This window comes from Cariama cristata, unplaced genomic scaffold (assembly GCF_000690535.1).
Source record: "Cariama cristata isolate BGI_N322 unplaced genomic scaffold, ASM69053v1 scaffold27448, whole genome shotgun sequence".
In the NCBI taxonomy this organism is placed as follows: domain Eukaryota; kingdom Metazoa; phylum Chordata; class Aves; order Cariamiformes; family Cariamidae; genus Cariama; species Cariama cristata.
In genome coordinates, this window is record NW_009632047.1 from 1 (window position 1) to 20147 (window position 20147).

The 20147-nt window shown below is 37.9% G+C and overlaps 2 protein-coding genes across 2 annotated transcripts; one reads left to right on the forward strand and one right to left on the reverse strand.

Annotated features, from left to right (window-relative positions):
• The first annotated feature begins 6 nt into the window (after window positions 1-6).
• TYW5 (tRNA-yW synthesizing protein 5) lies at window positions 7-9552 on the forward strand. Its single transcript, XM_009706205.1, has 8 exons — window positions 7-60; window positions 988-1142; window positions 4094-4163; window positions 5075-5119; window positions 5644-5781; window positions 6686-6773; window positions 7304-7420; window positions 9158-9552. Exons 2-8 carry the CDS (start codon window positions 1012-1014, stop codon window positions 9412-9414), a joined length of 846 nt encoding a protein of 281 aa, XP_009704507.1. The 5' UTR covers window positions 7-60; window positions 988-1011; the 3' UTR covers window positions 9415-9552.
• Window positions 9553-17877: 8325 nt separating this feature from the next.
• LOC104166324 (chromosome unknown open reading frame, human C2orf69) lies at window positions 17878-18924 on the reverse strand. The gene has a single exon (XM_009706206.1). It carries the CDS (start codon window positions 18910-18912, stop codon window positions 18088-18090), a length of 825 nt encoding a protein of 274 aa, XP_009704508.1. The 5' UTR covers window positions 18913-18924; the 3' UTR covers window positions 17878-18087.
• Window positions 18925-20147: the final 1223 nt, after the last annotated feature.

Sequence of the window (20147 nt, forward strand, 5' to 3'; positions counted from 1 at the left end):
CCGTTGGCACGGTTGGCCGGAGTCACGCGGGAGCAGTTCCTGCGAGACATTTACCCGCGGGTACGGCTCTGCTTCTCTCGCCTCGGCGCACCCGGGCGGCCCGGGGGAGGGTGGGGTTTAACGGCCGGCGTGGCCCCGAAAAAAAGCTTCGCTCAGCCTGCGCGTCGTGAGCGGGGCCCCGCCGGAGCGGGCTAGGACGGTACGGGGAGACAAGGGAGGACCGAAGATTCCCTGTGACACCTCCTCACCTGGCAGAGCTAGTGCAGACAAACCAGAGGGTTTGGTTTTATGTGTCCCCTAAGAGCTATCATGATCCATCAAGTTGAATGTGAGTTTAGAAGCTTCTACAGGCAAATCCCTTCTGAGCTGCTGAAAAGCTCTGACAACTGATCTCTTTGCGAGACCGTTTTCTTTCACAGTGGTTAAAAAAAGTGTGATTGCTGTTTTTGGTACTTTATCATCACTGCTTTCTTTTTTCTCCAAATGTCTACTGATTTTTTGTGTGTGTGCTGGATCAAACCTGTTCACGGTTCTCAGCTTCAAAGAGTCTTAATGTAGGTGGAAAGAGCTGCTTTCATGAGACCATACAGCACAACCATAGCTCACAGGCTATGTGGTCTTTTGTCTGTTTTCTGCCAAGCTCTGGCTACAGTGACTAAAGTTATTCCATAGTCTTGCTAGATTCCTCAATGGCTCCAGGACAAAGTGAGTGTTAAAATTATCTTTGCCTCTCCATATTCTTCCTTACCCCATTAGGAAAGAGGATATAGTGAATAGAGAAACAGTCCCACAATTTCCTGCATTTTGTTTCAACATTCAGCATTCTGATTCACAGTGTTTATTTGTGAACAGATCGGTTGTGACTTTGTGTAGTGGGTCTTGGTGTTCAACTGACTTGTTTGCATGTACTTAGTTTGAAAAACTAATTCTGATTTTTTTCCACTGGATGCTACAATTGTTTCACCATTGAATTTTTTTGTTCCTTAGAGAAAGCCAGTAGTGCTGAAAGGAATGGAACTGGGCACTTGCACAACCAAATGGACAGTAGATTACTTGAGCCGAGCTGAAGGATCTAAAGAAGTAAAGATTCATGTTTCTGTGGTGCCACAGATGGATTTCCTCAGCAAGAACTTTGTGTATAGGTACTTCGTTCCAAGGCCTCTTTTATTTTGAAGGCACGTGCTTGTAACTTTCAGACATACAGTGCATCTGTTTGAAGCTGAGGGTGAGAATGTGAAGATACTTTGTGCAAACTTTAAATTACTTATCAAAGCGCTGTCCTTGATTCCCCCTCTTTTCATTCCACAAATATCTCAACACCCTGAATAAATACTACAAGGGTGAAAGGAGGGGCAAAAGAGAGCCTTAAAAGTGATGGCATGAAGAGGCGTTATAAAAACATTTTGACAGAGCACTCTTGTAGGAAATTTGAGGCTGGCATTTGCTGGCGTTAATAAAAAAAACAAACCAAAAACCCCTTATATGGTGTGTTTTCAATGTTACTGAATAGTGCTAGTTTCTGACTCGCCGTGTGTCTGAACCTCTTTGAATGCTAGCATGTGGCAGGCATGCTATTCCATAGTAGAGGAATCTTACTAATGAATACCAAACTCCTTTCAAAGTTAGCACGTGCAGTTCTCAGAATGTTCAAACTACTGGATATCACACGTTTCACCAGCTCTTTAATCTTGATGTGGGTCACAAACTCTTGATCTCCCCTGAAGTTCCTCTCATGTAGCTGCCAGAACATTTCTTTGGAGTTCATCTAATCTCAGACATTGTGGTGTTCTTCAAGGGTAAACGCCTTTATTTTAGTTGTCATTTGTTTTCTCTAAGTGAGAACAAGATGTGTTAAGTCTGTTAAACTTTTAAGAAGGCTGAAGCATACACTGTAAGTGTAAACAAGCTACAAGTCTCTATCAGTGGAGCCTTTTGTTCAGGAGAAAAAACACCTTATAGTCATGCTATATTCAGCTCACTGCCTAATGAACTTTTGAATCTTTGAAATTAGATTGTACTTCAATGACTTTGCCTTATCTCCATATTTCCTTTTCCCTGCTCTATTTAGTTTCTCATTAGAATATCTCTTACTGTGAGTTCACATACAGTTGATCCAGTGTGCTAGTTTTAGCAGGTTTGTAGACAGCCATATGGAGGTTCTCTGATGATGCTTCATTATAGCAGGAGTTAGGACTTTCACCTACTTCACTTGAAATTCAGGAAGCTTTGACCTTTTCCACAGCAAGCCCTCCACTTTAATATGAAGTGAGAATAAATAGAACTAAAAGAATGGAAACACTGAGGACTTAACGTGCAGTTCCATGAGTTTAAACTGATGCACGTGAGTAGTACTGCAGTCCTGTTGTAAGTTGCGTGCTCCAACCCCTGTCTGTGTTGGTTCTGGAACTCATTCAGCCATGTTGTGATGTGCTGCAGAAATCTGAATGTTTTTCTGCTGTTTTAGCTTTGCAAGCAGGTTCACCATGGGGTCAGATGAGTGGCAGTGCGAGCATAAGGGAGGAGATGGGACGGTTAGGGTAGACGGCAAGGGCAGAGCTGTGGCAGCACCAGCATGCGTCAGTTGTTTAAGCTGTCATGGAGCTGTGCTCTCGCTTTCTTCAGTAGCAAATGTAAATGGGCATGATATAACAGTTCATCTGAAGTTAGCGGGTTGTTTTTTGTTTGTTTTTCCATGGACTTCAGTGGTGCTTGTATTTGACTATTACAAACAAGCCTAAAATGTTTAGAGAAGTGGTCTAAGTATTGTCAGATGCAGGGATAACAGGATCTCAAAAAATTTTGCTGAGAATAGTTTCTTCTTAACCCCGGATACTTGGCGATTACTCTGAAATTTGATGTTTACATGCAATATATTTGTTATGCAGTGACATTTAATGTGAGATGGTGAGTTGAATGAACATAACATTGAATTTACAATGTAATATTCATAACAATGAATGCATGTCCTATTACTACTTGTGCTTGGTTTGCCATTCAGCTATCAGTTGATGCCAAAAATCTGTAATCCTTACAAAAAGCTCCCATTATTTAAATAAATATGTAACACTTTTATTGACTTCAGAGGGACAGGCTGTAATGCCCAGTGATTATTTTTTAATCTTCTGAAGTTGTGTTTAATAAATTCAAGGAAAACTGTAAAGAAACACTTGAAAATACCAAGATTCTTGTGTTTTGCTCAGCTGAAGTAGCACATATTTAAAAAAAAAAATCAGATAACTGAAATAAATTTTATAGATATACAAGTGAAGATACGTATCTGTGCTCATGCACAAATTCATAGGAGAAAATGCATAGATATAAAGATATGTATATCACCTGCAGTAGTTTTCTTGATGCTGAGCTTTTCTGCAAATTTATAAAAATGTACAGTAAACAAGCCTAAAAATGACACACTGTTAGAGAAATAGTCTAAGCAGGTATTGTCAGGCGTTGGTCACCCTTTGAGTCTCATTTGACTGTAAAGAAATTTCTTGCACTGTGACTCACACCATTCAGACCTCTTAAGCTAAAGAGGGCATCTTATTGAAGTGTATAAAGAGCTGATGGAGGGAGTAAAGAAGATGGAGCTGGATTCGTTTCAGTGGTTCATGGTGACAGGACAAGAAGCAATGGGCACAAGTTGAAATATTTTTTAAAAACACCTCTTTTACAGTGAGGGTGGTCAAACAATGGAACAGGTTGCCCGGGACTGTTATGGACTCTCTGTCCTTGGACATACGCACAACCCAACTGGATGCTGTTCTGGGCAATCTGCTGTAGTTGACCCTGCTTTTGGCAAGGAGGATCTCTGGAGGTGGCTTCCAGCCTCAGCAATTACATGATTCTGTTTGGATATACATTGGAATAATTTACTAAAGCGGAGACATTTGTAAGTGTAGGATTTCTGTCTTGGTAGAACTCTTCAAACATCACTGCAAATGCTAATTAGTCACATATTAAAAAAAAAAAAAGCAGCATATTACATCTTCAGTTACACTAGATATGGTAAGGGAGCTAATGATTTTAAACCTGGCATTTAGACCATGTGGTGTTACATTGATTCATTGTATAAATTTAAATATTTATATTTCAGAACTCTGCCTTTTGATGTATTTGTACGAAGAGCAGCTGAAGTCAAACACAAGGAGTACTTTCTTTCTGAGGTAATTTCCTTAGCATCACAGTTTCTTCTGTCAGTTATTTTGCCAGTATATGGAGGGGAAAATGATGAATTGTAATTTAAAATAAGCTTTTGATCTTTTGATGCCAGTAAAGCACTTGATCTTAGATTTAACTGTGTTGTGTGGCTTGGAGCCAAGGGAAAAAATGTGGGCAGAAGTAATTTTTCTTGGAAGTTGTTTTGTATGGGTACAGTGTGGTTAACTTCAGTCATTCTGTTTCTGTTAACAAAAACTGCTTACATAATCAAAAATTCCAGCATAAAATTTAAAAATCAAACCTTGCTTTAGAATAATAACTGTGTCATTTACATGTTTTGCAAAAAAAAAGTCATGAAAATATTTTAGAGTTTGATTACATCTGCTATCAAAATACAAATACAGATTTATTGTAACATAATTTGTGATTAGTACATGCATGGCTATCTTTATGTATCAATCTTCAAACTAGAGATTTTTCAGATAACTACGATTAGGAAGCAAACAGTTTTGAATGCAGACATGCTTTTCACCTTCTGAGCTACATAGGATGCTGCAAGTTTTGAAGCCAATTGAAATAGCTTCCTGCATCAGTGTTCTGAAGAACTTGAATTATAATCTGCATTTGCTTTGAATCTGTTCAGCAACAGCAATGCTGAAGCAGTTGACAAGTCTCCCCCCATTTTACTCTTCTACTCTCAGTTAACATATTTGTCCCATTTCTTGAGATGAACAGCAGGGAGCAGTAGAGTAAAGGCACTGTAACAAAGTAGCTGAATTTGTAAATGCCTTTTATTTGTACCATATTTTAATGAAGCCCTGCATTAGATTAATGAGAAAATACAGGCTCTTTGTTTAAGTGTGGTTTTAATTCGTATTAAAAAACCAAAACATTTATCTTTTTGTGTTCTCTTCAGGATGAAAAATACTATTTACGATCAGTGGGTGAAGATGCTAGGAAGGTGAGTTACCCAAGATTACAGTTCTAATATTGTAAAGATGCAGTTTAGGAATATTTTAAAAAGCCTGTTGTCATCTGCTGGCTGTGTAGTACAGGCATACAACTTGTTTATGGTCACTTGGCCTGTGAATCTGACTGGATTTAGGTCAGAATATTTAAGCCCAAGTGTCTAAAATAGTTGATGTTTTAATGAGAGCTTAGCTGATCACTGAAGAGTACATTCCTCGCCTCCCATTCTTTAGCTTTTGTTGCAAACTAATATAAAGGGATTTCTGATGATCTCTTGCTGCTTCAGTGTGATTTCTACCAGCCATGGTTCAAAGCAGCTCTCTGGCTGTTCTTATTAGTATCATTGACCAAGTCAATGCTGAAAGGGTGACCACCAAAAAGCATTGCTATTTTCAGCTATTCACCAATGCTGAAGTTCTATCCCCATGTTTCATACGATGGGAAATGATAGTGAAGTGCTCCCTCATTTCAATATGCATATATGGTTTTGTAAGAGTTATGTCCTTTTTGTTTCAGGATATTGCAGATATCAGAAAACAGTTTCCTATTTTGGCAGAAGATGTTCAGATTCCAGAGTATTTTGAGAAGGAACAGTTTTTCTCTAGTGTCTTCCGCATCAGCTCAGCTGGATTACAGTTGTGGACACATTATGATGTAGGTAATACACGTGTTTAGCATAAAATGTTGCAGATGGCATTACAGAGTTGAGATATAAAGGTGCAAATCTCTGACAAACATCAGTTAATGAGAAACTTCACATATTCTGAAATAGTGAAATTAATCACATTCAGTAGTACAGTGAATTTTGAATAGATGTATTGCGTGGGCATAATCTCTTACTGTTTTTATGTCTAATTCCATACGAGATTAGATGATGTTTGATTTTGTTCCTTTTTTTTTTTTAACTATTTTGAGTTTCAGTTAAAAATCTGAAACACAGTAACTTTCAACATTTTTGTCGTCAAGATTAGCTTCATTTTTTTTATTCTAAAGGCCAGATTGTTAGCAATTGTACAATGATTGTGGTGGTCTGTTGCTGCAGTGTGGTAGATTCTAAGATTATCTTCTAACATTGCGTAGTGTAATTCTGAATAAATTTATTTATAAGAAAAATAGCTTTTGCATCGTAATTAGGAAAAGGAATCCTTTATCAATAGAAAGTTGGCAAAATGAGGTAGGAGTAACACAGAAAAAGAAAAGGAATCCCAGATATATTTTGTATTATATTTTGCTGGTTAATATGTCTGAAGTATGGTATGTCTTTGTGTTTTAAGGTTGAAGAACTTGATTCCTATTTAAGGAAAAACACAAAGTTGTTGGAAAGTAATATTGTGTTTCCAGATACAGTGTTTGTCAAGAATGTGCAGCTAAGGGGATAAAGTAACTTACATTCTAGAATTTTTTAGATTAACCATGTGTGGAAGCTCTTTTGTTAATTCTTAACATGGGAAGGTTTTAATAATTCCCTCTTTTAAGCTGATGATATTTTAGATTAGTTGCAGGCTGTGTATTCATTCTTAACTCTTAGCTGACATCTCTCTTACTATGCTTATTCCAGGTAATGGATAACTTCTTAATCCAAGTAACAGGGAAAAAACGAGTTGTTTTGTATAGTCCTCGAGATGCACCGTATTTATATTTATCAGGTGAGTGTGTCATACATATCTAGTTTAGAGTTTGGTGATCATAGTTGCCGTTCCAGCTCACAAGTGTTGCACTGGAGAAAAAAATCACTAACGGACAGCTTGATGTAAAAGAAGTCATTTGGTCCCTTAACTCTGATCCTGTTTGCTTCAGTCAAAGCTAATCATTTTAGCGGAGCAGGTTAGGAAATTTGTCAAGGAGCACAGCAGCTTTGCCTAGTTCTGTTTTCAGCACCTAACTGTGGAGGAGTACGGTGTTCTGTCTGGATTCAAAGAGGTGTTTTAAATGTCAGCGCAAATGTCTTCTAGTGTTAATAAGGTGGCAGTTACACGAGAAATCCAGACAACAGGAGGACATGTCTCTTCAGTAAATGAGGAGTGCCATCAGGTTTCCCTGTTTTTTAGAAGAGTTACAGAACAATAAACCCGTATTAAATTTGATTCAAGAACTGCGATTTCCAGCAATGTGATAATGCTTTGTTACTGTTTGAAGAGTAGGAATGTTTATTCATTACTTCTGAAAACTTTCCTAGGTACTAAGTCAGAGGTGCTGGATGTGGATAACCCAGACTTAGAGAAATATCCCCTTTTTGTGAAAGCCAAGCGCTATCAATGTTTTCTGGAAGCAGGAGATGTGTTATTTATTCCAGGTAAGAAACAAACGGTTCCGGACTATGTTGTGTTTTTAAACAGTTTTGTTTGCAATTTCTCATTTCCAGGGATGGTAAGAAGTTACTAAAGCATTTCTGTGCTATAAGTAGGAGCATCTAAAGACATTGGCAAAACTTGTCTACCTCTTCCAACTGTACTAATTAGCCTAATAAAAAGTATTATTATATCTACCTATAAATCTTGCCTTCCCTCAAGATTACACTGTATGCTTCTGAATTTGTGTCTTAATGGACTGGCGCTATAAAATCAACTCATGAAATCTGAAATTACTTCAGTGACCTGAGTTTTCTAATGAGAGAATTTGAGTGAAGTATCATTTCTGTTCTTCTGTAGCTGTGGCACTTAAGAACTGTGAGGCATGTGATTTGATCCGAATTACGGATGGTAGAGTCATTGGACCTTCTAGAAATTTATAATCACCTTTGAGGAATGGAAAGACAGGTCTAATCATTCTTCTGCACAAGCAGAAAATATAAAACTGCTTCCTGGGCTGAGATGACAAAATTCTGGCGATCAGGGAAAGGCATTTGAGTTACTCCTATTGAACTACTCCTACTTGTTATTAATTTTTTATTTTAACTCATCATGAGCTTGTGGCGGATACTTATTCTGTTGCTTTTCATATTATCTGGGCAATATAAACAGGCCAGTAAACAAGAAGGCAGAAGGTTTTTAGGAAGTTTTAAAATAGATTCTTAGCCTTGGACTCATTACTTAATCTTGAACTTACCATTTGTGTTTCTTTCTAAATAAACTTTTGGTTACAGTTAGTGAAAGGTATGTCACGCTGTTGCTAATGTCAGCACACATAATTTCTGCTTTGTTCTATGCAGTACAGATACTAGTTTGTCTTTGCCAGTAGGTGTGCTGATCCAAACTTAAGACACACTCAGCACTCTTAAGAATGTCTGGGGAGTATAGGGACTTTTGAGTCCGCAGAATGGTGCTAGCTTTGTCAGCATTCTGGAATGCGTATCACTGAAAAAATGAGATGTTCTTTGAGGAATGTGTGTGGTTATTATGGCAAAGAGAAGCAGCCTCTCTTCCTAACCTGCAAGAAATTTCTTGTTCCTTTCTCAGAATAAGCTTTCCTATGTCTTCAGCACATAGAAGCAACTAAGCGACAATAAGCTTGGGATTTGGTCTTTTAGCTTAAAACTGAAATAGGGTAAATATACCATATTAAACTTATTTTTAAAATGTGCTCGATGAAGCAGAAATGTCTGCTTCCTTACCACAGCCATGATGATTCAATTGAAAAGCCTCATGACTTTACTATGAAAAGATTAGCAACTTGCATGGGTGACCTGGCTGATGCTGGTGGTTTGCAGTAATGCTTGGACAATCTGTGCAAGGTTAGGGACTAAATCTATGAAAATAGATACCTCCATTCAGAGCAGTGATGAGTGAGGTGAACAGGGAAGGTGTCTTATTTTTATCCTACACATGCTTATCATTTGCTTACATTAGAGTATCTCTTTATACTTCAGCAATTGTTACTTTTGTGTGAAATTACGGATCGACGTAAACATCTTGAAGAACTTCTTAAATTTGGTACAATGTGATATATTCAGGGATGAATATTTATAAATAAATAAAAACAGTAGTTGAGGTTTTCCTCAACTAGATTTAGTTCGGGCAATTCTGACAATTGTTCTGAGTCATGTGGAAATTTCAGATAGTAATTTTCATTTTAGACATTCTTCTTTCTACAGCTTTGTGGTTCCACAATGTAATTTCTGAGGAATTTGGAGTGGCACTGAATGTCTTTTGGAAGCACCTTCCTCCTGAGTCCTATGATAAGAGTGACACTTACGGAAATAAAGATCCCACGGCAGCCTCTAGAGCTATACAGATCTTGGACAGGGCCTTGAAAACACTTGAAGAACTACCTGAGGAATATAGGGATTTTTATGCTCGGAGAATGGTGTTACGCATCCAAGAAAAAGCTTATAGGAATGATTATGGATAAAATAAGACATTGTAATTCAGCAAGCTCCTGTGAAAGTAGAAAATTCTATGTTAATATGGAAACTGTCCATGTGTACATACATAGACTTTCTGTACGACTAATAAAAACTATGTTGATAAACATTCATCTATAACAAAATTTATCTTGCAGATTTTTTTTTCTTGTTTTTCTTCTTGTGCAGTGAATGTACAGTCTGCTTGATCTGGAGATGGCCTCTTCTATGACGAGGCAGATGATCGCAGTGCTAGCACTTAGAATTCTACTTTTTTGGAGTGTTCTACTGAAATTTTTCTGAACAAAAGTTTTGGTATCTGGGCTGGGCTGACAGCATGTAAGCTTAGAAGTAAATGCACGTCTTCCTGAGTGCTACCTCGTTTACTAACATTTAGGAAAGCTACAGTGGTTTCTGAGGAGGTCCAAGAAAGCCACTGGTGGTGGTTGTAACGGTCATGGTTTCTGTTTGAGTAATAGCAGGGTAGTAAGTGTGGGGAGTTTCTGCTCCCCCTTCTGGTGAAACTTGAGAGCAGGCATGGGAAAAAAGCAAAAACTGATCATGCAAGGTTAACCTTAGAATTATGCAGCAGCTTGACCGCAAGGTCAATGATTTACCCCTTTCCTAGCTGAATAACGTATTGTGCAGGAAACCTTGTTTGTCACTGCCCCAGTGCAGTCGGGCAGCATAGCTTTTTTTGCAGCTGTGAAACACTTGCAACTAATGTGCCCACAAATCCATCCAGCTACAGTCCTAGAATCTGAAATGAAGTTTGTAGTTCTGGAGTAGATGTAGAAGCTATTGGGAGCAGTATTTGAGATGCAGTATGTTACCATATGAAAGGGGGTTGCATCAGACCTTTTGGGATGGAGCCTGTTGTACAGGCATTGTAGATGGTTACTTTTCAGCAGATTCCAGTGCTTACAAAACCCTTATGACATAAAGATGAGCTTCTCACGGAAAAAATCGTTTGTCCCTTTGAAATCCTGCTGATGTTATTACTTGTGCTGTTTGGGGAACGCAGCATTTATCTGACTTAGGTGAGTCTGTTACTTCTGGCAGTGTTAACTGTAAATTGTCAAGAGCTCTTAGACTAAATAGATATGTAGTGTTAATAAAGTGCTGGAAAAAACTTTCTCCAGAAGAGCAGGAGATTGCAACAGTGTGCAGATTATTCTTCTAAACCTGTTCTTCTTGGCAGTTCAACACAGTGAATATATTCTGCTACCATGTGAATGGGCACCCAGCCATCTTAATGAATAGGCATGAATGGAACCAGCCAAGCGATTCTGATGGGCATCATTGTACATTCTGAGGGTAGAATTTAAATTTGGGATCACAAATAGGTCTCCCAAAAGTTTTGTTTGAAAACGAACAAGGATTGCTTGTGCACACTGCCGAGACAGAATCTCTGTGTCTGTTGGGCTGGGGAAGCCTCTTGGCATTGTTGGACTGGTAATGCGGAGGGCCCCATCTGAACTGCAGAGGTGTACCGAGCATATTCTTTGTGTGTTAGGGCTAAATGGGGAGGCTCAGAGAGCCTGCAGGGCTAGACAAAGCTGTGTTCCAGCATTGTGCCTGCACAGCCATCACTTTTAACTACCGGCAGTTTCTCAATATGCTAGTACAGAGAAGTACTATGCTGATACCTCATTCTGTCACTTCTTGATTTTCCACTCCCAAAAGAGAGGTGCTAGCGTGGTGTTCTCCAGCCCCCTCAACAAAGTACAAATAAGGAAAGCTTCACAGGGGAGCGACCAGTGTATGAGCAATCTGCTCATGTCTCAGCTTGTGAGAAGTGCTCGCTGTGCTCTGGAGGGAGGCTGGGAGCCATTTGGGGCTCCTGGGGAGAGGAGAAAATAAAAGCAGGGAAATCCTGTGGGTCAAATGCATTCACTGTTGTGCCACCTAATGCTGATACTAAGATTTTCAATACTACTTGTTTCTTAGTATGTATGTAAAAAGCATAAATAAGATCTGTCAAGCCACAAGTATTCAGAATGCCATTTTGAGTATTTTTCAATCCTCCTCTTTATTTTGTAAGGGAATCTATGAAACTATTAATCTAAACACCTCAGGCTAAATGAAACCCTTGCATCCCTGAGTTGCAGTTATTAGTGCTGAGGTAGCCCTGCAGGAAAGCTGCAGTAATTCACTTGTTTAGGCTACCATGAAGTTTGGATTGGAAAGTGTGTATCTGGCTGGGAAGAGAGGGTCATGCTGAATTAAATGTGAGCCAAGTACTATAACAAGTACAGTTATTTCTTCTTCACACTACCAACTTTAAAATGAAGCCTTTATTTTATTTTATTTATGTCAGCAAATGAGGTTATCTCACCCTGATCAGCTGGTGGATAACCCAGCCCTGCTCATGCTTCTCTTCCAGTGTTTTGTGAGAAATCTCTGCAATGATACTGTTTCTTTTTTCCCTCTTCATGACCCTTTTAGTTTTCACTTCTCTAAGACTGTCTGTAAACTCCACCAGATGTGATGTAAGTGCATATTCAAGAAAGATCAACAAAAACTATTCTATGCAGATCAGTGGGAAGACAAGCACAGCAATTCTTCTGTCAGTGCCACCCTTTTTTCACTGTGGACCAGTTCCTTCAATTTTTATTAAACAACTTCTATAAAAGTTGTTCTGGAATGTTATAAAGAAGAAACCAAGCAGTTTAAAAATGTATTTTCTTAATTGGAGCATAATGTGACTAGTGATAAAAATCTTGAAGCTCCTATGTTAAAAACCATAATATTACTTGGTGCTTTCTAACCACTGTGCTACACGGTGTGAAACAGCCAATAAAGTGATGAATGAATGGTGAAAGCATTAAAGGAATAATTTTCAGCTAACATAGTGAGAGAATACATGTAGCCACACCTAAAAATCCATTACTGAAATAACACTAAGAATTAGAGCCACAGACTTTTTGTGGAAGTTTGCCCTTTAGAGACCTAAAGCAAAATGGGATTGTGCCACAATAAAACAGATGAAGTTGTAACAGGTAATAGAAAAATAAACACTGACCATCTTAAGCATTCAAAACAGCCACTTCAAACACTGTATTCAACAGAGGAATTAGGTGATGCAGATGAGTTAAGACACTTAAATATAGACAGTATCTGAAATCAGTAGTTTAAACTTGGCCTACCCCAACCTTTGAATTACTCTAAAAATTTGGTGACTGAGGCTTTTAAAATGTAAGTAAGTTCATTGCAAATCAACACCTGGAAAGAATTATTTATTCTTGGTCATATGAAATATAAAGGACAACAAGTAATTTCAGAATATACATGTTTTATACATTTTCCTTAATGTGGTTGCTGTGGAAAGAATCAAATGAAAAATTTGATGTCAAAATATTCTCATCAAACTATTAAACAGGTAATTAAAAATCTGCCTATCATGTATGTGCTGAAGATTCCATGTACCTAATTAAGAACATGTTTCTCTCCAGGAGCTATATAGGGTCTAGGTTCTTAATACAAGTGTCAAGTTAAATGCCTAATGTGAAAGGGTTTGACTTGATCATGAAGGATCGGAAATATATTTGCAATCCTTTTTAAGTATGTAGGATAAAACTATTTGCCTCATTCACGCTGTTAGTCCCACAAGACTACTAACTTGACTAAGATGAGGATGATTTTACCATAGTAGAGGTTATATTACATATGGTGTGATCCCAATATGCATTATTCCACAGCTTAAAAAAAATTCCTGTACAGACTTGATTCTTTTTTCCTCTGTCCAAAGTGTGTCTTCCCCAATCGGAGACATTTAGACGTTTCCATGCAGACAACACGGGTCTTGAAGATACACATTCTGAGACAGTAACTTTTACAAGGGATTCTCTCTAAGTTACTATCACTCAATAACCAAAGATTCTGGTGTTACTAGAAGGACAGATGAAATTTTAATTTTTTTTTGGACAGTTATCTAAGTTTGTGGTAAAGTTGCACATTAAGATGTCCTATTTTGGTTTGGGTCAGACTCTAGGAGTCTGGATAGATTCTGAGCTCTGTATGTGGTAATTCCTGAGAGCAATGATTTCTTTTTAAGTGGCGATTCCCAAGAGCAACAAGAGCAGATTACTTCCTTTCCAATTGTTCAGATCTGTTCCTAGTCAACATTTTTAAAAGCAGATTGAAAATATTAAAAGAACTGCTCAACCATGTAAAACGGGCAGCTCCACATGCGATGCTATGTTCATTCAAAAATGCTCCGAAACGATTGCTTGCAATAATAGCGCAGATCGCAGTAACAGAGTTTTTGCTGTGAAAACATTTATACTTCAGCTGTCAAGCAGTGCATGAATTGCTTAAAACTTCCATCACACAAAATAAATGTATTTCTCATGATGGGGAACGGGAAAGAAGAGCTATGCAGATAGCCTGTAAGGGATGCAATAGCTTTATCTGACACCCAGGCTTAGAAGTATTGCTCAGAGGGTGAACTAAAGTGTGGGAGATGTGAAGAGCCTTGTTTTGCACTTCAGCACTGGTATGTCTATTGACTGTTTTCTCTGCCTTGCAGCAGTGCCTTCTTTAGAAACAACTCAGCTCTGAAGTGCCAAGTTTAACAAAGGAAACTAACAATTGTGACTGAAAGTGCTCTCTGAAAGCTTAATAAAAGAAGAAAAATTTATTCTGAACCTTGAAGTAATGGCGTTCTGCTCCTTTTCAAGCACATGAGCTGTTCATACACATGAAGAAAAAACAGATAAGAATTTATTTTTCCCTTTTGTTCTACCAGACGCTTTTCTGGTCATTTGCTCAAGTAGAACTCAGCACTTCTTGGGTCACTTGGAAACATGTAATGAAGCCCTAATGACAGGAAACAATGACAAAGCCATCACTACTTTATAACCAACGCTACACTATATGCAAAATGACTGCCTGAATCAGTTTTCTATGGTTTCCACAGTGATGTGGAACAGCTAATTCTGTGCAAGTGGTTTTTTTGTCAGCCGGAGGAGTGAATTATGCTGTTAATACTGATAGAATTAATTTAGTCAGGAACAGTATGCTGGTACTGGGAGAAGCAGTGCCTGTCTGCCACATAGATGTTATATGATCTTGCGTTACTGGCTTAATGATTTCAAGTTATTTTATTCAAGTTAAAAACAGTCACCTTGCATCTGAACAGAGTTAAGAGGTCAGTAAGACCAAGAGAAAGCCAGCCTTGGTCTTAGGGTCTCCATCAGCAATATTTAAATGTGTCTAAATTTTCATCAGGTTATGAGAATCAGAAGTAAACTTTTTTTTTTCTTTAATCTACCATCCTTACAACACAATTCATGTCTGTGGATTCTGCTAGGCAGTGATGTACCTAGGCACCAATACTGATTTATGCAGCAGCATTTACAGACATACAATTAAATTCCTCCTAGGTAGGAAGAAGGTTACCAAAGTTCCTAGTATTTAAGATGCACACAAAATAAAATCATTTAAATCATATAGAATCTGGACAATTTCACAGAATCAAACCTTGTTTTAAAGGAATTTAACAGGCAGATCTTAAAATGTTTTAGCATTTCTCAAAACCTGAAGAATGTCTTGCCTACTGTATGAGAAACAAGCATGTAATATAAAGAATACCATCTATTACATACTAGGTTGTACTAAGGACTGTGTAATGTTGCTCACTCCGTTCAAAAACAGAAGTATCTTGAACTAAACCACTCTAAGCATGAGAATCACTTAACTTTAGGCATTTACATCTAAGCTTATTAAAAACTGCCTTTACAGTTAGCGTTGAAAGACAGGCATATACAAACTGTGACCCATTTCACCCCAACACAGAAACGTTCACACCTTAGGGTACTTCATGCCAGCTTTCCGACATATGCGAGATGCCAGTAAGCTGTTTGAGAATCATGGATGCTGACTACACAAATACAAAGCCTCCTTGAAGAAAAGCTATCCAATAAATCTGATTTTTTAAACTAGCTCTCCACAAACACCTGATAAAGCTCAGTCCACAAAACTTAACTGCACATTCCTTGTTTAATGGTTTTCCATTCACATCAAAGTGGTTTCACCCATTAGAAATAGTTTATTTTCTACATTGTTTGCAAAATTTATTTTTAGCATGCATTGTAGTGAATGACAGAGGCACATTCCAACAGAGTACTTCAACTGTTCAGAGAATGAAAAACCACCAGTCAGTTTTCCCTCCACAACATGAGGTCTCACAACAAGATTAGTTTTACAACAAAGTGCTTATTCTTCAAATTAATACAGCAACATTTGAGCTCATTTTATTTAACAGTTATTGGAAGCAGCCTCCATCAAACAGGTTAATATTATTTTCATAGGACAGCTATCCAGAAACTTCTGAAGACCATGTCAATATTTTAATAGCTGTTTCCAAATGCTTGCAACAACCTACTCCTGCTGTTTTGGCTAGCACAGAATTCTTTAGAAATTGGTCTGTGATCGGCACTGTTATTGGACAGGGCAAGCTTTAGCACACCCAAGTTAGCTTGGTCAGTCGGAAACTGAGAGGGAGCAAGATCAATGGCGAGTTTTGGTTTTTTTGTTGGTTGTTTTTAAATTTTATTTTATAAGTGGATAATTAAACATATTTCAAGCAATTTGTAGGCTTTCTATTAAAACTACTTTGTTAGGTGACAGATACTTCCTTTACAGAAAAAAAGTCCTTGTATATGCTGTAAGTGTTATCTAAAGGACCAAAAAAGGGAAATAGCCTTCCTTGGAACACCTAAACAAGTTGTTGTAAGTCCATTAAGAAGGTAATCAATAAACACGAGTTGAAAAAAGTCTTCAAGAAAGAGCTTTAAAAAAAATAAAAGCAGATGGAACTAGTTTTCAGATTCTTTTATAAAATGTTGGTTTGCATGTTGCACTTTTCTCCATCAATTAAAACAGATTATTTCCCCTTTTATTAACTAGGTACATTAGTCTAATTATTATTAGCTTCACATTCTTTCACTTTGTTCACTTTCACATTGTGAGGTGCACACTTTATGCATAGTCCTTTCTACTACCCTTAATTAATTTTGAGTATTAAGAAAATTTTCTTAAGAGTTCAACACACTTTTCTCATTCGTCAGTGATCACTAACATGTGTGCAACCTGTGCAAGAGGTGTGAAAATGCCGTCTCCAGTGAACCTTCTAAGTTTTAATGATGCCAACAGAAGAAAGATGACCCAGGACCTTCCTTCCACAGTATAAGTCATGGGAAGCAAGAAGCAGGGGGAAGACGTTGTTAAGCAATCAAACATAGGAACAAAGTTGAATAAAATACCTTTTTTTCAGAACTGAGACACATTTGTTTGTGTAATTTTCACAGTGTTTTGCTAACTTGCTTTTGTATTCCTATACTTCCAGGAAATCCAAAACGATTTAAGGCTTCTGGTTCATTGTTAATAGCTGCAGTTGTCTTTTTAAGAGTGATTTAAGATGTATTTGTAGATAAATGGAAAGTTACTTACAACAGTAGAAAAGTTTGACGAATACCCTCCTTTGTCCATCTTTCAGTAATTCTTTCTGAAGAACATTCAGGTTTGGGGCCTGAACTAGACTGCATCTTTTGTATCTGATTTGTGTGGTATTGTATTTAATTAGAGGGTTTTTTTTTTCTGCATGAAAAATTAGCTCTGAAAATAGACTTTTGAATGGCTCTAGAAGCAACTACTGCAATACATTTAAAGGAGAGAATAGTTTTAAAAACCGAAGCATTTTGAAACAGCTACAGTCAACATAGTCTAAATTTTTTTATGCCACTTGTAATGCATTATGTACTTATGGCTTGATTTAGATCAACATCAATGCAGCAATCAGCAAGAAAAACCTCACCAGTCCAAGGTAGGGATAAAGACACCTCCTGACTTGAAAATATAGGTATTACTGCTGGTCCTTATAGAAGTTAGTCAAAGCAATAGCAAGGTATGTTGAAATAGCAACAAGCTACACCCTCATCAACATTCTTGGTTACTTAACATAGCTATGTCAAAATTTTCAAGCCCCTGGGTGAAATGGCTATTCACCAGCAGATACTACACAATGCATTAATGAAACTTTATGGCGACAGAAAAGGCAAAGGTGCACATAAGGAAGAAAAATGGATTGGCAAATATTATCCCAAAGGTAAATATTTATGCCTTTGTTTCAATTAGGAGAAATGTTACAAAGCCGGAAGATTTAATTAACTAATTAAAACCATTTTCACCAAAATATATAACAAAGATTGCTCTAACAATCATCATTTACCTTAAGCCAAAAAACTAACCTTGCATCTGTTATTGACAAAGACCAAAGGCTTTAGCCCTGGAAGCTACTAAACTGAAGTACCCAAACATTTGAAAGTCTTGAGTACTTTAAACTCCCATTAAAGGCAGTATATGACATTAGACATTCAGGACTAAAATTTTTGCCAACAGTTTGAGAATAAACGTTCACATTTAACAAAAACACAGGTGTAGGATAGTTCTTCATAACGCTTTTTTCCAGGAATCAAATGACAACATCTGTTGTAGGTATGGGGTCCCAATCATCCTTTTTAAGCTACTGAAATTTATATATAGTACCTATTAGCAATGCAGGACTGATTTAGTTTTCTCTTCAGAAAGCATCGGCTCAAAGTTGTAAATCTAGATGACAACATTTACAGTGTTAAAAGTGCTTATACAATGAATGTACTATTCAGATACATATAGTCTCAAAATACTTCATGAACTCTGAAATGGTTATCTAAGGAGGGAACGTCATCAGCAAAATGTAGTTGATCATTTATTTCCACCCCAAATTCTTCAAGTATCTGTACAAATTTCTCATGCTCTCTCCCAATCCATGACCTCATTGTGTCAAACACTTGGTATGGTGTAACATGAGCATGAACTTCAATTCCTGTCTCTGCAAGTTCTTTCAGTACTTCAGGGTAAGTAACCCAAGTATTGCTTCCTCCTGAGTGGCCACCATCCAACCAGTAAATTGCTTTTATGTTTTTTAAGAAGGCATCTGTATTCTTGTCTTTTTTAGCTTCCTTCAGCTCATAAAGCAGCTGGTTCAAAACCACACAACCTTTACTGAAGCCAATCAAAGTAAATGACACTGCACCTACAGCAGACGGTATAATGAAGTTCATAGCAGAATTATTAGAGCATTCACAATCTCTCTCTCTTTCTGTGGATGAGCAGCCATTTGTTGTAGGAACAGACTGCGGCTGTGATTTACAAGCAGCTATTTTTGCATCCTTGCTGACACCATGCACACTTTTCTGGGACAGTAGAATATTCTGAGAGAGTCTGAATGCATTAACTAGCAATGCATGGAGATGCTTGAAAGCTCCAAAGTCAGTGCTGTGCTCTGGTGCTCCAAACATGTTGCTCGCCACAAAGTTGTCATAACAACTGAACTTGTGCAGGTGCATTCGAGAACACTTTACAACCCAAATAAAGCTATTAGGGAATCGGCGAGCAAGTATGGTAGCAACATTTTCAAAACTCCAGTGCTCCCACTGGAAGTTTTCTGGGTGGCAAGACATGATGTCATGATAGTTCTGAAAAAATAAAAAAATAGAAAAGACGCATTACTACATTGTGAAAAGACTTCAGCTCTGTCTAGTGTACTTACATTCATAAGAAAGGACTGAAACTAACAGAGAAACATGCATTAAAGAAGCGCTCGCTTGCTAGGCTTCCAGAACAAGAAATACATTATAGAAAGTGGCGTATTTAGATTTACTCACTCTACTTCAGTATTTTTACCGCACATTTTTAATACCCTCAAAATTAATACAATAAAAATAAGCAGATTGAATTATTCATAACTTTTGTTGACTTCACTCCAAAAGAAGATTAAAGTATTATTCAACTTAGTATGACACAGAATACATAGTTTTACTGCATTATCTCAATCTGCAGAAACACTTATTACAAACAACAGAATTAAAACTCTGTAACAAGTTTTCTCTCTTTTATACAGAAAAAAAATCCCTCTCATTCAGCTGTATTGAGTCTTTATCCCTGCTGTTCACATCTATATGGGCACAGATAGAAAAAAAATTAATCCCCAAGTCATGAATGATCCTCACCTCTGAATTCATAATGGCAGAGAATACTAATTAGTTTATTTTATTAAGGAATAATAAAGCCATACCCAGGAATGGTAATCAGAAAGGTTTTCTTAGGCCATCCCAATCCTTAAAGTGAAAATCCACAAAGTTCTGCATCTTTACCTTACAGAAAACGAAAGCCTTTTCCCTAGAACAAAAAGACACCACCCCTGCTTTTGAGAAGTAATGACTTTTGAGATTAGCTGACTGCTTAGAGTACCAGAGTATGTAATGTTACAGAGGATGACCACACGCTTAAGGGCAGCACTTCAGAGTCTCTCTTCAATTGTTGTCAACTCAGAGACAACGTGTGCCTTCTTCAGGGCATGCTGAGAAAGCGTCAGCGCCTGTGAAATACCCGCAGGACAGCGTCTGGGTTGTTTGTACACCTGCACACAGACGCGGTGCTAAGCCCGACGAGGACAACTTGCCATCCCTGGATTTCATCGTCTTCTTTCCGCTGACACTCTTAGATACCATTTCAGAGATTGTCGTCACGGCCAGAAACGTCAATCTTAGGCAGCACTACAGAAGACGCCTCCCCCTCCGTTGCTGCTCCATTTCAGGTTTCAGGAACGGCCCATTCCCGCTACATTTACCTCACGGTAACGGGCGACAGCGCGCAAGAGATGCTTCCTCCAGGGAGGAGCTCTGACCCGCCGCGG

Excerpts from the sequence above, each read along its gene's own strand:
- LOC104166324 (XM_009706206.1), bottom strand. The coding sequence starts at position 18,912 with ATGTCTTGCCACCCAGAAAACTTCCAGTGGGAGCACTGGAGTTTTGAA.
- TYW5 (XM_009706205.1), top strand. The coding sequence starts at position 1,012 with ATGGAACTGGGCACTTGCACAACCAAATGGACAGTAGATTACTTGAGC. Across the intron at positions 1,143-4,093 it reads AGCAAGAACTTTGTGTATAG|AACTCTGCCTTTTGATGTAT; the intron begins GTACTTCGTTCC and ends TTTATATTTCAG. Across the intron at positions 5,120-5,643 it reads TGGGTGAAGATGCTAGGAAG|GATATTGCAGATATCAGAAA; the intron begins GTGAGTTACCCA and ends TTTTTGTTTCAG.